Source organism: Platalea leucorodia (assembly GCF_965183815.1).
Source record: "Platalea leucorodia genome assembly, chromosome: 12".
NCBI lineage: Eukaryota > Metazoa > Chordata > Aves > Pelecaniformes > Threskiornithidae > Platalea > Platalea leucorodia.
This window is the reverse complement of record NC_138834.1, coordinates 13,575,907-13,594,659: the sequence shown is the minus strand read 5'-3', so window position 1 is coordinate 13,594,659 and position 18,753 is coordinate 13,575,907. Positions and strand designations below refer to the sequence as shown.

General features: G+C 45.8%; 1 protein-coding gene across 1 annotated transcript in view; it reads left to right on the top strand.

The window, feature by feature from the left end:
• Window positions 1–13,383, top strand: part of RNFT2 (ring finger protein, transmembrane 2) — a 32,660-nt gene extending 19,277 nt beyond the window's left edge. Inside the window, exons 7-10 of the mRNA XM_082324945.1 lie at window positions 3,985–4,134; window positions 9,735–9,800; window positions 10,849–10,950; window positions 12,737–13,383. Coding sequence (XP_082181071.1) covers window positions 3,985–4,134; window positions 9,735–9,800; window positions 10,849–10,950; window positions 12,737–13,045 — 627 coding nt within the window. The 3' untranslated portion in view covers window positions 13,046–13,383. The remainder of the gene's footprint in view (window positions 1–3,984; window positions 4,135–9,734; window positions 9,801–10,848; window positions 10,951–12,736) is intronic.
• Window positions 13,384–18,753: the final 5,370 nt, after the last annotated feature.

The following is an 18,753-nucleotide window of genomic DNA, read 5'->3' as shown; positions in this document are numbered from 1 at the left end:
TTCTAGAAAAGCCCTGTACAGCTGCAAACTGAAGTCAGTGGTTTAGCTTTTAATGGTAATGTGAGCTATAAAATTAAGTGGTTTATAAAAAGTCTAATCCCAGACATCTCAACTTGGACACCAAAACAACCTTACCTTAACCTTAGTCTTTCCGTGTCTCATGTTTTCATTTAGAAAATGCAGAGAATAGCTGTCCCTTATGTCAGCCAGCAATGTGAAAATAAGGGTTTTTTGTAAAATCTTTTACTGTAGTGGTGATGTCATAAAAAGACTGAAGAAATTTTAGTAGTTTTCTGCTCTGAGGAGTGCTCAAATAGCATGAAGTGATAGGATGCAGATCTGCCATTGAGTAATGAGGGTATAACAAAATACTAAAGTCACATGCTTAATGAGTACCCTCACCTTCTGTGAAACAATACTACGTGTTCGCATCATTACAGACTGCACAACACTGCATGTACAGAAGGAAAATGGCAATTGTATGAAAATCCTGCATTCTGCTCTTCCAAAATAACTGCTTGATTTAAAGTATAAAAGTGGTCTTTCTCTGTGGTGAGGGAGGTAGAGGAAAATGGAGGGTTATACTCGAGTCATTGACTTAGTTTTTAACAAAACAGTCTGGAAAAAAAAAAGGAATCAAAATTTCACCATGTGGTATCACAAGGCTCATGAGCAGAGTTGCTATAATTAGATCCACAGCACATTCCGCTGCCACTCGTGCTAATGAAGTGTTTGATAACAGTAGTAGTAGGCTGTCAGCTTTTACAGTAACTGACCCTACAGAGGAAGCAGGGTGAGCACTGTACTTCTTACATTTTAGTCAGGCTTAACTCCAACCTGTTGCGAGGGCTTGATGAGAGCAGAGCAGGGACTCTTTTCTGGTATCTGGCTCTACGCTAACCAGGAGCTGTAATTTCAGGTAATACCCTATTTAGTCTCTGCAGTCCAGCAAGGTGATACGCTTGCTCTGGAAGGCTGGCTCCTGCACAGTCCAGTCATGCATTGGGGCTGGCTCACAGGCTCACCAAAAATAGCTTGCACTGATCTTAGAGAGCTGTTCAATCTCTATAGAGTCTATTCAACAGAAGATTCCCAGATGCACATGGATTTTTATGAAATAGGAAAAGTCACCTAAGAGAGGCAGGCCTTGCCTTATTTCAAGCTGGTGTTCCAAGTCAGATGCACAGGAGAAATAATTGTATTTGTGCTTAATGTAACACACAGTTCTTCCTAATCTTGATGAGAAATAGCTGAAATATTTTAGGTTTAGTTTTCAGGCAAAATCCAGCCTGAGACAAAGATTTGGCTTTGAAAACTTCAACCTAGATAGCAAAGATAGAACAAAGCTGAAAAGCAGAAGACAGAAAGGTATATTGAGTGTACTTACAAGTGATGGGTGCCACCTGCAATAAGTTACTGCTATCAGAAGGCTAAATTTTGCTGCTGACATTATAAGGAACAACCCTTGTTTTCTAAGCTTCTGGCTCAGAAGGAAGACTCCTCTTCTGCTGCAGCCCTTTGTAGAATTACTTCTGATTTTTTAGGCACTTCTCCTAGTTTAGAAAAGGGCTGGTGTGTTGTACTGAGGACCGAGATGCCTGACAAGACTGACATTTCTGTAAGCATTTACTGTAGCAGTAGTTCTCTTCTAAAAGATGCTCAGCTGTCCTTGTATTGCTTCCCTCCTCCTAGCTGTAATCACTCTAAGCTTATCTCTTAAATGGTCAAGTGGGTGGTGTTCATGGGCTGGATGGAGAAATGCATCCATTTAAAACTTAACTGCACTCTTGTGAGGGTGTTAACAAGTATCTAGCTGCTAAGATACCCTGATACCCTGCAGTTACCATTGAAGACTGAAGATTGGCATTAGATAAAGGAATTGTGAAAGCTTTGTAAAGGGTGGAGATTTGTGGTTAGAAAAATTGAAATTTGTCACTTGCTGCATGTTCATTTTATAGCCATGCTTTCCCACTTCCAATTCCTGGGTGGGACCTCTAGGGCTGCCTGTGACCCATCTTTCCTTACGTCTTGCTGGGGGCTCTAGTGTTTTTAGTGCCTCAAAAGCCTCTGTTGTAGACGACTTTCAGCTCTGATGCCCCGAATGCTGATTCCAGAAGTTCCATCTGATGCAATGAGAAAGTAAGCAGTGACCTGTCCCAGCCCAGCCTGCTAGGGAAGCAAGGCTAAATAAAACAAGATGAGTGTGAGCCTGGTGGGAGGAACAAGTCAGAGAAAGCAAACAGTTTGCTGCCTTTAGCTTGCTGGTAGCTTTCATCAGAGCTGGCTGAGGAGGGGGAGGAGGAGAACTGCCTGTGTGAAGGGAAGGAAGCGACAGCGTAGTCATTAGCAGACTGCGACCCTCTGTCACAGGGGCTCCTGAAATAAACGATGATTGTATTGAAGCATGAGGCTGGATAGAGACCTCTGTGCTAATTTAATAAATTGCTTGCATTTAGGACCCCAGATTGTTGCTGTTACATTTTTGCTATGTGATGCCACCTGGGATTAGCAAGGAGGAGGGGATGGGGGGAGAGGAAGAAAGCAGCCCAGGTCCGTTAGCAACCGCTGGTGTGACCTCACTCCTTGTCCCAGGGGGGATATGAGATCATGAGAATGCCAGAGCTCTCTGAAGGATTCGATTTGTTCGGTACAGCAGGATGGCCTGCCGAGTGATCTCATCTCTGAGACCCTAGGGAAGGGCGCTAGCTGCTGCTAGCCTCGTGGACTGCGGAGGACTTAATCCCCACTCCAAATCTCACCAATTAACGATTGACCTGTGATGACATCACTGATGACAAAGCTAACTGGGACAACACAGCAAAATTCCAGGGGAATTTCCCCCTTCTCCATGATCTTATCAAATAAAAGAATTTTGACATGTCAAAAACAAAGCTTTCAGTCCAGATAATGTCATTGCAGATTAAGCATAGTTCTGGCTCACAGCTTGCCCTCACCTAGTGCCCTGTCACCAGTTCTCCCTTTTAAACAGTGTGGGACAGAACATAAACAGGTCCTCATTAAGATGGGGGGGACCCTAAATTAGGTAGCCTTATTTAGCCAGCTTCTTAGCCCTAGTTTAGGTGCGTTAAAACAGAAATTACGTGGCAAGAAAAATCCATTTCAGTTGTTGCACCTCATAGTTGTAGTAATCCAGGAGGGCATTTATATTGCCTTGCAGGTGTCCTTCAAGGAAGGAAAGCTTTCTAATTGCAGTAAACACCAGAATGGCAAGGACAGCTTTGGTGAAGGTTTACAAAGAATGCTGCCCATTCTTTGAGTCTCTTTTGAGAGAAGTGTTTCAACCAGCATGCCCCCCCCTCCTCCCCCATTCTTTAAGGTCCTCAGGAAGATTAGGTATCTCTGAGTTTAAAATGCCTTGAGGTTTTTTTTTTTTTCAGAGCCAGTCTTTTTATCTGTGTACTGTACAAGATCCAACACACCTGAGGGGAAGGATGCTAGCAAATAGGTAATTAATTTGATTTCTTGGGATCATCTAGAAAGTTGTCAGGAGGACTGATCTCACCTTATATTTAAATCTCTGTACCTTCAGAAGGGGGTATAGGATCAAAGAAGCTTACCTTGCATTCCTTTTCTCATTATTAATAGTATCTACAATTTACATCATATTCACCCCTGTAAGTCTGAACCTCCGCTGTTGGCGTTTGTAGCATTGCACAGATACGCAATAAGGTGTATATCCATAACCTGCTCTAAGAGTTTAAGATTCAAAAGTGTAGAATAGCTGGATAAATGACAGAGCAAGAGGAACACTAAGAAATAACGAAGTGATAGTTATCCTTTCTAGGTGCCAAGTTAAATGGCTGCAAGAAAGCAGCATCTCATGAATACTGGTCTTTGCACCGTTTAACAGAGTGTGTAGGTGGACGGTGAACACAATTCCTATAAGCTTCAAGCCCTGCACTTGTTAAGTGCTCTTCTTTTGACTTCCTGATAGTAATCACATATCACTTGTTTGTTTTACAGGGAAAGTTTTATCTCATTATTGAGGAGCTGAGCCAGCTGTTCCGCTCCCTTGTCCCCATCCAGCTATGGTATAAATACATCATGGGAGATGATCCATCCAGCAGCTACTTCCTAGGTGGGATCCTGATCATCCTGTATAGCCTCTGCAAGGCAAGTACCACCTCATTAATAACCTCTATGAGAACTGTAGCAAGAGCAGAGAAAGAAGCACAGCTGAGAGGAAAAAAATAACCTTTTGATTGTTGCTGTTGCTACCCAGGAAGGGAAGCTGCAGCAGCTGGGGACACCATGTGCTTTAGATGCCAAAAGCATTTTGCTTCACCAGTGTGTGGGCATTGGAAGATCTGTGACTGCTTATGTAGTGTTGCATCAGGCTGATGAAGTCATTGCTGCTTTCTAATACCTTTCTATAAAGGCTAGAGGAGAATGGGAGTGGAGTCTTGGGGAACCAGTACTGGGAGAGAGGTTAGTGTCTCCAGGCTTCTAGATGCAACACTGAAAGGAAGGTTGCAGACAGTTAAATGTTTAAGAGCACAAAGTCTGCCTGTACAATTGGAAATGGTGTGACTTATTTAGAAAAGTCTGAAGTCTAGAAAGAGTTGTATTTCTAGTTGTGTGTATTGAACCCTGCCTAGGGGCAGCGCAGTAGCTGAAGCAAATGATACACCTATGTTATCCTTCCCTCTGAGAAAGGCCAAGGAAGTCAAGCTTGCTGCAGCCCTGATGCTTGTCTCCGCCTAGGAGAAAGGGGCTATGGCTTTGCAGAAGCAGACTGAAAAACAGGAGAGAATATATCTAAGCTGAAAACAGCTTAAAGGGACTAATGGATTGGTGAGCAATACGACATCATACTGTAGCTCTTATGCGAGATGTGGCTGCAGTTGCAGCTATGTGTTGTATAGGAATGGGGCAATGCAACCCTTGCTGTCAAGGAATTTACAATTTTTGTAGGTAAGATAGGCAGAGGAGGTCATGGGAAGTGAAATGCTTGGTCACAGCAGGTCTGTGATCAAGCCAGAAACGGAGCAAACAGTGCCAGAATAGAAAGCACATGAGACCAGTGTAGTTCCCCTGCACACCCACCCGTTCTCTGAGCTATGTGTTTCCTGCTCTTTACCTGTGCTGTGGGAGAGGATTGTTGTCCCTTTCAAAGATGCCATTGTCTGGATCCTCTCTAGACAACAGTATCCAACCCCTCCTCACCCTTCTGCCTTGTGAGGTCAGGTATACAGATCACAATTACAAGGACAGATTTCAGGTGATCTTTCTGGTGTCCCTCCTTGCAAAAGTTACTCAACAGGGGATGCTTACCTGCAGTTTTACATGCCATTTCTTACATCTGGAGAAGTCATCATAGTGTGAAGAAGCAGTGGGGGCCATCTGCTCCTTGGAGAAAGGGGAGCCAAGTACAAAAACACAGCTGGCAGGGCAAAGGCCCAGCCCCACAGCACCCAAACAAGACAAGCAGAGCAGGCCTGGAGGTGATAGCCAGGTTCAAAGAGTCCAGATCTTCAGGGGGTGAGGCAGGTCCAAGATAAAGCCAGAATATCAATCCACAGATCAGGAGCAGGTCTGGTGAAGGCAGCCAGGGTCAGACACAGTCCAACAATTGCAGCACGTAACCATAGTGATGAGACAGGCCCAAGGTGAGGGTGGGAGGTTGCTCCATGTGCTGGGGTGTCCAGATCAGTGGGACCTGTAGCTAGGCTGTGGTGGGTTGACCCTGGCTGGATACCAGGTACCCACCAAAGCCACTCTGTCACTCCTTCTCCTCAGCAGGAACAGGGAGATAAAATATAACAAAAAGCTCGTGGGTTGAGATAAGGGCAGGGAGATCATTCACCAGTTACTGTCACAGGCAGAAGAGACCTGACTTGGGGAAGTTAGTTTAATTTATTACTAATCAAATCAGAGAAGGGTAATGAGAAATAAAACCAAATCTTAAAACACCTTCCCCCCACCCCTCCCTTCTTCCCAGGCTCAACTTTACTCCCGATTTTCTCCATTTCCTCCCCTTCCAGTGGCATGAGGGGAGAGGGAATGGGGGTTGCTGCCAGTTCATCACACACTGTCTCTGCCGCTCCTTCCTCCTCAGGGGGAGGGCTCCTCACACTCTTCCCCTGCTCCAGCATGGGGTCCCTCCCAGGGCAGACAGTCCTCCACAAACTTCTCCAATGTGAGTCCTTCCCACTGGCTGCAGTTCTTCACCAACTGCTCCAGCGTGGGTCCCTTCCACAGATGCAGTCCTTCAGGAACAGACTGCTCCAGCGTGGGTCCCCCACGGGGTCAGAAGTCCTGCCAGCAAACCTGCTCCAGCCTGGGCTGGACCTCCACAGGTCCAGCCAGGAGCCTGCTCCAGCACAGGCTTCCCATGGGGTCACAGCCTCCTTCAGGCATCCACCTGCTCTGGTGTAGGGTTCTCCATGGGCTGCAGGTGGATATCTGCTCAACTGTGGACCTCCATGGGCTGCAGGGGGACAGCCTGCCTCACCATGGTCTTCCCCACAGGCTGCAGGGGAATCTCTGCTCCAGCACCTGGAGCACCTCCTCCCCCTTCTTCTTCACTGACCTTGGTGTCTGCAGGGTTGTTGCTCTCACATATTCTCACTCCTCTCTCCAGCTACAATTGCTGTTGCACAGTAACTTTTTCCCCTTCTTAAATACATTATCCCAGAGGCACTACCACCATTGCTGATGGGCTCGGCCTTGGCCAGTAGCGGGTTCATCTTGGAGCCAGCTGGCATTGGCTCTATCAAACACAGGAGAAGCTTCTAGCAGCTTCTCACAGAAGCCGCCCCTGTAGCCCCCCATTACCAAAACCTTGCCACACAAACCCAGTACATAGGCACAGGCATAGCTATGGCTTGAAACTAGCACTTGTGCAGCACAGCTCAAACATGAACTGAAGCCTCCAAGGCTGAGCTTGAAGAGAGCTCCTGGGCCCATGGGCAGGAATTGTGGGTGGAGACCCCAGCTGAGGCTCGTCAGGGCCATGAAGGCCTGTTAATGCACTCAGGGCCCTGACACGTAGCTGCAAGCAGTTCGTTATGGGCTAGCTTGATGTTTCTCTACTATGGAGCCTTTATAGGTGGTGGTGCGATAATCTAGATTGGAAAAGCAACCTTATTTTGAAAAGTTCTGCTGATCTGTTATTTAGAAGCTCCATGAGGAGAGAAGGACAGCTATTTACTAGCCTTGACTATAACTTAGGACCAGGACTGGGGCATACTTGTGTGAAAGTGCATTGGCTACAACCTATACCTTTAACATGCACGTTTCTTCCTTTAATTCACGTAGTTCATCAGAGGGAATGGATGGATAGGCCAGCTGAAGGGTGATAGGTCCAGGAATATGTCCCGGGTCATTGTGTGGCAACTACTTAGTACTGCAGATGTGGCCAGGTTAGGATTAGACCTCTGCACGCTAGAGACATCGCTTGGAAGTGAAAGAAGAGTGGGAGCACACTCTTCTAATAGAGATCATAAAACACTAGGTGCGTGCATCCCATTTACAATCATAAGAGTTGCAGGTCTAATTCCTTGCCTGAGACACTGAAAATATACCCAAAGGAGTCCACATTAGCAAAGCCACAAACCACATTAGAAAAACCACAGAAGCCAATTTGGCACTCAGACCTTCTGTGCTCCTGGCAAAAATCCAGGGCTCAGCTAGGGCTGCATCCCCTTTCCCTACACAAAGGGCAGGCTCGACTTTCAGAAGGTTGTGTATAGTGCAGCTGATGGGAGCTATCTTGGTGTCTCTGTCTGGACTGTGTAAACATGAAGCTCTGATTTTGGCAAAGAAATCCCAGGTATTCATCAGTAAGGGCATCCAGGTCTTATTTTTTCCCTGTCCTGAACAGAAGTGCTCACTGTCTGTGGACCCAATTGTTGCAATCCTATTGCTAGAAAGATGACTGATGCAACGTAGACTTCAGTGCATGGGGTGAAAAACAGATGCTACAGAAACTACTGAAACATGCGCCTTTTGGGGGTACAGGAAACTCCAGAGGAAAAAAAATTGAAGGGGGGAAACGGACTGGGAGAAGAGGAGACATCAGAGCCAGAGCAAAGGCATTAGAAGTCACACTATAAGCAAAACAACCAGAAAAAGCTGTGAATTGGACTGTGGGAAAGAGCTGATCCCTACCCTTGTTAGAAGATAAAAAGTGTGTAGTAGTCAGCAGCCTCAAGTGCTAGCTGCTGACTGGAAGCATTACTGGAAGGACCCTGGGAGCCTTTTTACGTGCTGACTGGAAGCATTATTGGTGCCTTCATTTGATTCCACATCTATTGCACGATGATCTCATTGGCATTCCCTGCAGTGAGCCCACTTAATCATGCTAACCAAAAAGAAAAAAAAAATAGAAAGCCAACTCCAGGCATTCTGGTGCCTGTGTACTGCTAGTCCACTACAGCTCTGCATATTCTGCATCACATCTCCCCCTGCCCTCCTAGCCGCTCCTCACTCAGGCAGGTTAGAAATGGACAGGTCCTGTTACGTCATCTGGCCCTTCTCCCAGCTAATGCAGGGCTGTTCTTTGCACAATAATTTCTTCATATCTTGTCTAGTTCATAGTGTCTTTCTCCCTGTGTTCTGCCAGCAGATAGGGAAGATGAAGCTGGCATACTGGATTAGGTTTTCAAGCTGTTTTCCCTTTTATTAGGAGTACCATGTCTTCACTTTAAGAACACTGAGTGTCTCCTCTCTTGCTCAGCCCCTTGATATTTGTAGGGAGTTTATCATCTTTTCTCCCCACTTTTGTACTGCTCAGCCAAGCTGTAAATATTTATGTCTTTTAGTCTCTTTTCAGAAATCATTTTCTTCAGGCTCATTTTCTGCCCTTCTTTGAACTGCTTTTAGTCTTTAATGAGGAGCCCAGAATGAGCGCTGGTCTCCAGATGCAGTTACATCATGTTTGCTGGGCAATGGAGGGAGGGGGGAAGAAAAGGACCTGGTGTAGCCCCTGCTGTTGGCCATCTTTGGGCATCTGCAAAGTACCAAGGCGCTGGAAACTCGCTCCCTTCCTGGCATTTGAAGTTTCTCGCTCTCTAGGTGGATGGGAGCAACTCAACCTCAGTCCTGCTTCTCATTCCTCAGGCCGTTCTTCTCTTGATAGCATTTAATCACTGCACTCCGCTAAATCACTTTGCAGCAGGACAGGCAATTCCCACTCCTTCTTTCATACTACCATCTGGGCCTTGAAGTGTCAACCTGTGTGGCAGAGCCACACAGCCCTGGAAATCCCCCTTTTCCCCACAGGCTGAGGAAAGCAGTTTTCTGCCTCTTCCATGTGAAAAGACTGCTCTTCCTTCCTTCTTTCTCAAGCTAGTTGCAGTGTTTTCTAACCTCACTTCTGGGCTTTTCAGGTGCTCAGTTCTCAGGGTGGGAATGGGTCCATTGTAGCCCTTTCCTACCTAGTGGAGCTGGGCAATTTACCCTACCACAACCCCCTGATGTCTGCTCCTCTTTCTGTCCTGTAATGCCCCTAATTGCAGTTCATTGTTAGCAGACCTTTTTTAGCTACCCTTCTGCACTGTCAGTGCACATTTATTACATATTTCATGACCGCTATGAAAACTTTTTTGACCGCTGTTTCTTAGGATTTTTGTTCCCTCCAAGTATCCATTTGAAGAAACTGTGCCACATGTTTCCTGAGTTTCTGGGCTGCACACACGCGTGCGCAGGCACGCACGCACATACACACACGTTTTGTGAAAAGCATCTAAAATGGAATGTCTTTATTGCAGTCTTTTGACATCTGTGGTCGTGTGGGAAGCGTCCGGAAGGCATTGAAGGTCCTTTGCACCCCGCAGGTAAGCAGTCATACGCATTAGAGCAGTTTCATAGGAGGAACCTTGTTACTATGGAATGATAGAGTTGAAAATTGCTCAGTGTATCAGGATCATAGAATAAAATAATTTGTTGTCCCATGGCTGGATAAGCTGATATCTCTTGTCAGGGATGTTAGGAACCTTTTCTGATATCTGCCCTGTCCCAGCTATGGTAGGAGATTGTTGCTAGTCTGGCCTGTTTTGTCTGATTGGAAGCCCTGTGTAATATGGATTAATCCAATGAGGCCAAAACTGCAAGAAGCTGACAAAACTTTGTAGTGCAGAGTGTGAGAAAGACTTAAATAGAAGTATATAGTGCCTGATGTGCAGTGACATTAAAAGAGATCCCGTAGTGCACAGAAATTATCCCAGGCATTGCATTATACGGTACTGATATTTAGATCTGTTGCAGTGAAATACTGTGACTTATATTTTAAAATGGTAAAATCAAAGACTGTAGAGGAAAGAAACATAACATCATAGGAGTTTGTTAGAACTTGCCTTGCTTATTCCGTGGGCTTGGGCCGGTCATTTCTCCTCAGCATGTTTCCATTTCCCCTATTACTGTTACAATAGGAGAAGCAACATTTACCTTCCACATATTTAAAAAGAAAAGTGGGAAGCCTGTGGGTGCTGCTGCTGTTATTCTTTCTTCTATTGTCTAACTTGCTAATAATAATACCTCCCACTATCTAAACACCTCTGCAAATGATGCTGAATTAATCCTTTCGGCTCCCTGTTGAGCTCATTAAATTTCATTATCATTGCTCCACAAGTGGAGGCACTAAAAGATGGAGTCAGCTCGAGGGGAAAACAAAACAGAGAACACAGAGCTCCAGACTCCCTGTGTTCTGTGTGCCGGTGCCCAAATCTCCCTTCCCCACACACAGTGACATAACACCGATGTCCTTCCCAGGTCATGCAGGGAATCTGGGTGTGAAAAATAGTGTCTGTGTGTATGCTTAGCCACAAACCAGATTATCTTCTAACCCTTTGACATTGGGATTTTTTTTCCACCTCTTCCTAACAGACCTATGGAGTTCGTGCTACCAGCCAGCAGTGCAGTGAGGCAGGTGACATCTGTGCCATTTGCCAAGCAGAATTCAGGGAACCTTTGATCCTTATGTGCCAGGTAAGACCCCAAGATTCCCACGTCAGGTTCCCTCATTGGCATTCATTTTGTTAACTTCTGCAGCTGGGGAGAGGCACAGTTTGCCTGAGTACTTCTAAAATAATTTGCTGGGTCTTGATCTAGGTCCTAGTGGATGTTTATTGCCCTCTTCCGGATAGCCAGTGATTCATGATAGCTAAGCCACTCTTTAGGGGCTGATCATAGCTATTGAGATGGAAAAGACCAGCCTTGTCGTCCAGGGACTGCCAGTTGGCAGTCCAGACCTTGGATTTAGAATGCAAGACATTTTTATCTGAACTTTGGGGAGACTGGCTAGTCGATAGGCCAACCGAATTATGAGCAAGTGCTATGAGAGGGGCACAGATCCAGAATGAGCCTGGTAGGACCCATGAAGACTGGTGCAGCACCATGTAATCATGGTCTGGCCTCGGAACACCTGGCCATAAATAAAATAATAAGCAGTTCTGCATATAGAAGTTGGGCACCGCTGCCAGTACGTGGGAATTGTACTGTTTCTCATTTGGTAAACACCGGCAAAACCTAGAGCTTACGAATGGCACGCTCTGAGTAGTGCAGTAGTCCTAATCTGGTGCTAGTGAAACCCTTCGAACACACCATGCTGCCGTGGGTTCTGTTAATATATCAGAGGCCAGCTGAAGGTGTTGCCTTGTGGCAAGACTGGTGATGCTTCCCCAAGATTTTTTTACAAGTTGCTTGTAACTCGGTCAAGCTTTGTCTGTTGGGGTTGAAATTCTGCATCCTGGAGGCTGTCTCTGGCTGATGCATGCAGGACAACCTTAGGCAGAATGATTCAGCTGTTTCTGGGAATGGAATCAGTGGGATATATGCTGTCTCGTGATATCAAAATAAAGCTTAAGAGCCTTTTCCTGAAGAGCCTTAACATTCCCACGCTTTGTAACAGGGTTATCAAATTAAAGCAAGTAGGTCACCTGTGCATCAATAGTGCCTCTTACTATTCCTGTGAACATCTGTGCAGATGTTATCAAGCTGTGAGCCCCAGAGCAGCTATCTTTGCATGTGCTTACCAGAGTTGAGATTTTGGTGAGCAACATTTCTGCTGACTCCCCATGCGTTGAGGAGGTCTCAGCTTCTTAAGGCTTCTCATACTCCCTCCTAGCCCTAGTCCTGCTCTTCCAGTCTGGGGCTCGATGGGGTTGTGTGCTGGGCCGCCATCCCTCCTGATCTCTGTTTGTACCCAAGGCAGGCTGGAGGGAGAATCCTGTTGTGGCTCAGTGTAGAAATGAGAGAAGATAAGGAGTGAAAACTGACGTTTATAGAGAACGGGAAACTGGGACTGTGAAGCTGCTGACTAGGACTGGGTGATGTGAGCAGAAAAAAGCAAATGCAATAAGGAGTGGGGGGAAGAAAGGGGGGCGTTTGAGCTAAGTAAAGACTTGTAAAATAACCCAGGGAATTGAGGATGGAAACATGGTAGAGACAACCCTCTCAACGACTTCGTTAGCCCAAATGTCGTAGGCCTTTTTAATATTTCTTTCTATTGCTATATTAAGAAACAGAGTAATATATCATTAGCTTTGACGAACTGATGTACTAGTAACGCTGGGATTTATTTTTCATATCATGTGAGTGCTGCTAATCAGCTGCACTGTCGACCTGAACTTGAGCTGTTACTTGCTCCCGTGGCTGTCCTACTGAGCGTGCACACTTAGTGACAAGACTGGCCCTCCTGCCCGCATCCTGATGCTGCCCTTCTGTCTCCACAGCATGTGTTTTGTGAAGAATGCCTCTGCCTCTGGTTTGACAGGGAGAAGACCTGTCCTCTTTGCCGTTCTGTCACAGTAGAAACCCTGCGTTGCTGGAAAGATGGCACCACCTCTGCTCATTTCCAGGTGTATTAAAACCAATACATGCCGACAAATGGAATAACATGTGTGGAGAGAAGAAAAAGCTGGAAAATCTGGTGATCCCATGCCCCTATTTAGTTGCCTGTGGATTTGTTGTCTTAGTCTTTCTTCCAGCTCCAGGAGCCAACAGAACAATTGTTACTAGCCAGAAACTTTATCCTCAAAGACAAGGAAGATGTGCTTTATGTTATGGCAAACTCCATGGCTAAGCTACAGCCGGGATTTTTTCTTGAACTTACATGGTTATAAACTGCCTGGGATGTTTCCTTTTTTTCTGTCCTTTTAGAATAGATAAATATTGTGTGTACAAGGCGAGCGTACTGTGAATTGCATGTGTATAACCTGGTATACTGGAAAACAGCTGTCCTCCTCTGGCTCAAACCACTGGTGAGATTTTTCCCATTAAATGGCCCTAGCTTCCCTGAATCTGTAACGTCATGGAATTACGCTGATGCTGTTATATTACCCTTGAGAACTCTTCCGAAACGGTGCTTCAGAACCACGTGCCCAAAGTTTATTTGGGGTTGGAGAAACGTCATTTCCCAGCAGCCGTGTTTTTGCAATTGATTCCACAAATTGCACGTGTTGTCATCTTAATAAAATCTCAAGGAAGTTGGGAAAGACCGTGCTAGTGAAGCTTGCTTTTCTTGGGAATGTTCTTCCTCTTTAATTTTCATGATCAGACTTTCTGATTTCCTAGCATATGGGGAGAACAGTGGGAGGCCGGAAGAGATTAAAGTCAAGTTTGATTTGTCTAGGTGAAAAGTTGAGGTCCTAACCAAACCCTCTCACAAATTGAGGTATCTCTGCAATATGCTCCGCAGCACAGCCACTGGAGGCAAGGCTTACTGGCTTTAAAAACCAGCGCCACTCAGCATCCAGAACCCGCCTGGGTCCCAGACCAGAAGAAACGTGCTCACGCAGCCCTGGGCCCATACAGCACTGCTGGTACCAGAAGTGCTGGGGCATCAGGATACAGGGCCCCCTGGAGAGACTGGGTTTAGTGAGACTTACGAGCTTGAGGGCAGAATTAGACAGAAGCAGCTGCATTGCTTCAGGAGCCAGCCTGGTTTATACACAAGCTGGATAATCCACCTGTGATGGTGGAGACTCGATTGTAACACCTCCGCTGCAGAAACAGCTCTTCGAGGAGATACCTCGTGTTGTTAACAGGAGAATTAACATACTTCATATTGCTGCAATTTCCATCTCTGCTGAGGGTGCTGCAGTGGCACTTGCATGCAAATGGAGTTGCTGTTTGTTCGCTGGAGCTTTCTCTTTCGCTAAACAACCTCTGCTTTTTACTGCACGCCCGGAGAAAGTGCCTCGTTAGGCAATCGTGGCATCTTCCGTGCTCATTACTATGGAAATGGCCGTAAGGTTACAATCCCGCTTGAGTGGATAATCAGGAAGAACTGTACCTGGGGGAAATGAGCCTATGTGTACGTACTGACTGCCGCCTTCCCCTCCTGCTGTGAAACTCCACAGGGAGAAGAATTAAAGCAAACAGGAGCTAATGGTAACAGGATTAAGGCTCAACGTTTCTTTGGAAATAATAGTTCAGTATGGCTAGAGGAGAAATGATGAGAGGCAGAGCCTGAGCAGGGAAGATACTCCAAATCTGGCTTGAGAGATACAGGGAAGTAAAGGAGGAAAAGCTTTACTTTCCAAAACAAAGTGATTTGATTCTTGTCAAATGGATCCCATGAAAGTGGAGAGCTAAGCCAAGGAATCCAGTGGCTATCTCCAGTGGGAAGAGCCTTTTGGGGAAAGAGTTCAGTAAGGAAGGAAGCAGGGTTTCCAGTGAGCATAAAAATGTTGTTATGTACGATAGTCTGGTGTATTCACCAAGAAAAGGGAAAATTACTGATTCTGTGGGCAGGCAATTTATGAAAGGTTTCAGCGTCAGTTTTCAGTGCAATGCCAATGTCGTGGTTTAACCCCAGCCGGCAGCTAAGCCCCACGCAGCCGCTCGCTCACTCCCCCGCAGTGGGATGGGGGAGAGAATCGGAAGGGTAAAAGGAAGAAAACTCGTGGGTTGAGATAAGAACAGTTTAATAGTTGAAGTAGAATAAAATAGAACAGTTCAATAGGTAAAGCAAAAGCCGCGCACACAAGCAAAGCAGAACAAGGAATTCATTGACTCCTTCCCATGGGCAGGCAGGTGTTCGGCCAGCCCCAGGGAAGCCGGGCTCCATCACGCCTAACGGTGACTTGGGAAGACAAACGCCATCACTCCGAACGTCCCCCCTTCCTTCTTCTTCCCCCAGTTTCTATACTGGGCATGACGTCATATGGTATGGAATAGCCCTTGGGCCAGTCGGGGTCAGCTGTCCTGGCCGTGCCCGCTCCCAACTCCTTGTGCACGCGGCAGAGCAGGGGAAGCTGGGAAGGCCTTGACCAGTGTAAGCACTACTTAGCAACTATTTAGCAACAGCTTAGCACTACTCAGCAAGAACCAAAACATCAGTGTGTTATCAACATTATTCTCATCCTAAACCCAAAACACAGCACTGTCCCAGCAACTAAGAAGAAAATTAACTCTATCCCAGCTGAAACCAGGACAGCCAATTAATTAAAGGGTTGGTGGTATCTGCTTTCAAAGCGTTTGAAAAGCCGCTTCTAATTCTGATTTTTTTTCTAAATGCTCATGGAAAATGTGTTTGGAGAAGTGTATGAAAAGGTCAGTGTCAGCCTAACACTACAGATAGCGTTTGATACACTGTTTCAACATTACTATTTTTAATTTAATGATGAGGAAGGCAAGCAATCAAAGGGAAAGTATGGGGAATCTTTTTTGCCATCCTTACAGTCTTTCTTTACTTCTTTTTTTCTTTATTGAATGATCTTTCCCCGTTGTCAGTGTAAGAAAGAGAGGACTATCATCATCGTATAGTTGAAACACTTTGCTACCGCCCAAGGACTCGGGACGATCACGCAGTAAGACTTCTTACTGGCACAGAGTGAAGAATCGCCACGTGCCTCGGATGTTTTTAGTGCCCACCTAAGAACCCCTGCACCAGCATCATGATTTTCTAAAGACCTTCTAATGATTTATTTTTCTTTCGCTTCATCTCAGCGATCCCTTTGTGATTTTTGCTTTCCCTCACTATTACAAGGCAGCGTTCTCGTCCCTGTGCAGAAGCCCGGCTCCTCTGGTGATGTGCTTCAGGTATCCGACACCTGCGCGCAGGTGACCGGTGGCAATTCTCCCTTGTCTCAGCAGAAATCCAGGGAGGTGGTTGTTGGGGGACGCGGGAGGCAGAAGGCTGCTGTTGCTATCGGATACCTCAGTGACAAAATGCAGCACTGCCATCTGGATGTCAGGCCTTCGCTATGGGAAGGGCCGGTACCCGAGCGGACAGGGGTGCCCGAGGCTCGGTGGGCCATCCAGCGCTCCACTTCTCTGTTCAAATTAATTAGAGCTAAATAGAAGGTGAAGTTTTATGCTGTGGATATTTATTCTACTGGAAGCATAAGAAAGATCAGCTTAATTCCTGCAAGATAAAGAATTTACTACAGGCCACTATTACAGAGCTGTTAAACGAACACAGCATCCTTCAGTCCCTGTTCTGGGCTGGATGCTGTGGAAGAAACAGCTCCGTGCCGTTAGCAGTCTGTCAAACCCTCCCTCCTCGGGTACGTTGGGGTGCTGGTTTTGTGAGGCAGGAGGATTCTACCCTCTCCTAGAACAGGACATACAGACCAGAAAACGTAGAGGGGAAACTTCCGTTCTAATAACAACTGATGAGAAACTTCTGTTGATGTCCATGGGAAAACAGCCAGGGTTGTGGAAGGAAAGCGTTCTCTCAAATTTCAGAGAGGAAATAAAAACGGGAGCCTTTTTTCGCCATTGAACAGTTGTTTTTCTTTTTTTTAATAAAGTCATTATAAATATGTACAAAGAGTCTCAGCATATGAAATTCCTTTTACAAAAGAGAGAAGCCACATCCAACCATAAACAGGAGCCTTCGTGAACTCGAGTCAGCAGTGAGCACAGGCTTTGCTCTTGCTTTGGTGAGGGTGGAAACTTGCACAGTGACTCTGCAAGAGTTCACATCCAAATAGTAACGCATCAGTAATGTGCAAGGAATTGTGCATTCACCGCATCGCATCTGTTTTACTCTGTTAGCAATGCATCTGGGAGCAGACTGGAAAATTTGCAAATCTCCTAAGGACTAAAGCTGATGGGAAGATTTTTTTTCTTGTGATAAACTGTGGTCTTCAAATTGATCGGAAAAGTTATGCTGTCAATACCCATGAAAACTAAATCCCATTGTAGCTGGTTTTGCTCTCTACTTAGGTGGCATCTGTAACGAATAACGGCTGTAACTAATAATGGCAGTTCAATACCCAGATGCTTTCAGTGAATATTTGTCAAGCTCCAAAGTCACTTTCTGTAAATATTAAAAAACTTGTGACATTCAAGTACTCAAGTATTCGTGCAGAGTGAACACTGAAGAAGCCTGATCGGAGTTACATGAAAATTCACTCTTGCATTCAAATAAATATTGTCAGAAAAAAAAATATTCGCTTGTTTTGTATTTTGTAGTTTTAAGTTTCTCTTGCAGATGGGGAAGGGAAATTCTGCAGCCTTGACTGGAACAGTCAGCTTTTTCCCACAACTGCTAAGGGCAGAGCTGTTGTTCGGAAGACCGGAGTTTGGGAGTGCGTTTGGGGTATCCGCCGATGGAGATTCGTGCTGCGCAGATGGCGCGTGAGTCAAGCCAGCAGGATTGGCAGAGGGAAGAAGCACCGAAGCGTGGCAGGCTGGGGAGAGGGATGCGTACCTGTCCGGTGGGCAAAGCCAGCCTTTGAATGAAAAGGCCTTGCACATTCAGACCAGGACCGAATGAGAAGACCAAGGTAGGAGCAGCGTGCGAGGATTCCTCTCCTCCGTTCAGACTAGCTGATACACTCGTGTTTTCCTAACAAAGATCAAGCCCCATGGTATTTACACTTCCCTAGGCTTCTGGATTTTGAATTAACACGGCCAGTGCCTCCTAACCTTCTGTACTGAGAGAGAGGAGCAAGTTTAGCTCAGCAGACAGCAAGCAGTGCCTTGCCAAGTGTTCTACAAGAGCGAGGCTAGTTTTGAAGCTTGCATTCAAAAGCAAATTTGCTCTAAGAAAAGTAGTGAAGATACTGGTCACCTGTTGTGGAGGTAGCATACAGCCAGGAGGTTTTGACATGGACAAAAAACGTGGGTCCAGGATTTAATTTGGAGCCACAGGTAGTTTGTTATATAGATCTCAGACTTCTGTCAAGATCACGGACGGATGTTTTAAAACCATTTGTAGGAAAACTAAAATACTAAGGTAGGTGTACTATTCTGTCCTCATCACGAACCATTTTGAGGCTGGTGGTGCAGTTTTTAAAGGGAGGGATCTCCAGTTTTGCTTCCCCATTCTCCATTGCCCTCCCGCCAAAGTGCGATTCTCCTCTGCCTGCTGAACCTGCGAGGAATCCGGAGCCATCGCAGTATTCAAGCAAATTGTTTCATCTTACGAGGCAGCCGGGCAAAGCGCCTCATTCCAAGGTGCGGTGGACACAGAAACCGCGCCGGTTTAACCACATCTGTCTGTAATCCGTTGCGTTGGAAGGCACTGCTGCTGCTTCCGCAGTGGAAGTGAGACCCTTATAATTTTAGCATGATATAGAAACAAAGCAAATTCACAAATCAGATTAAACTGATTTTACAAGTGTTTCTGATTTAAGGAAATTGCTTTAGTAATGGGCTTAGCTAAATGAGGGTAATTTCTGCATGCCTACATGCTCTAAAACAGAAGCATGATGGGTTTCTCATTCCTCATCACTGACAACTCATTGATTTTGGTGATTTGCTGTATGTTTTTATTGGGCGATGCCTCTCCTGGGCACATGAAAGTGTACGACACAGGAGGCATTGCCGTTCCTG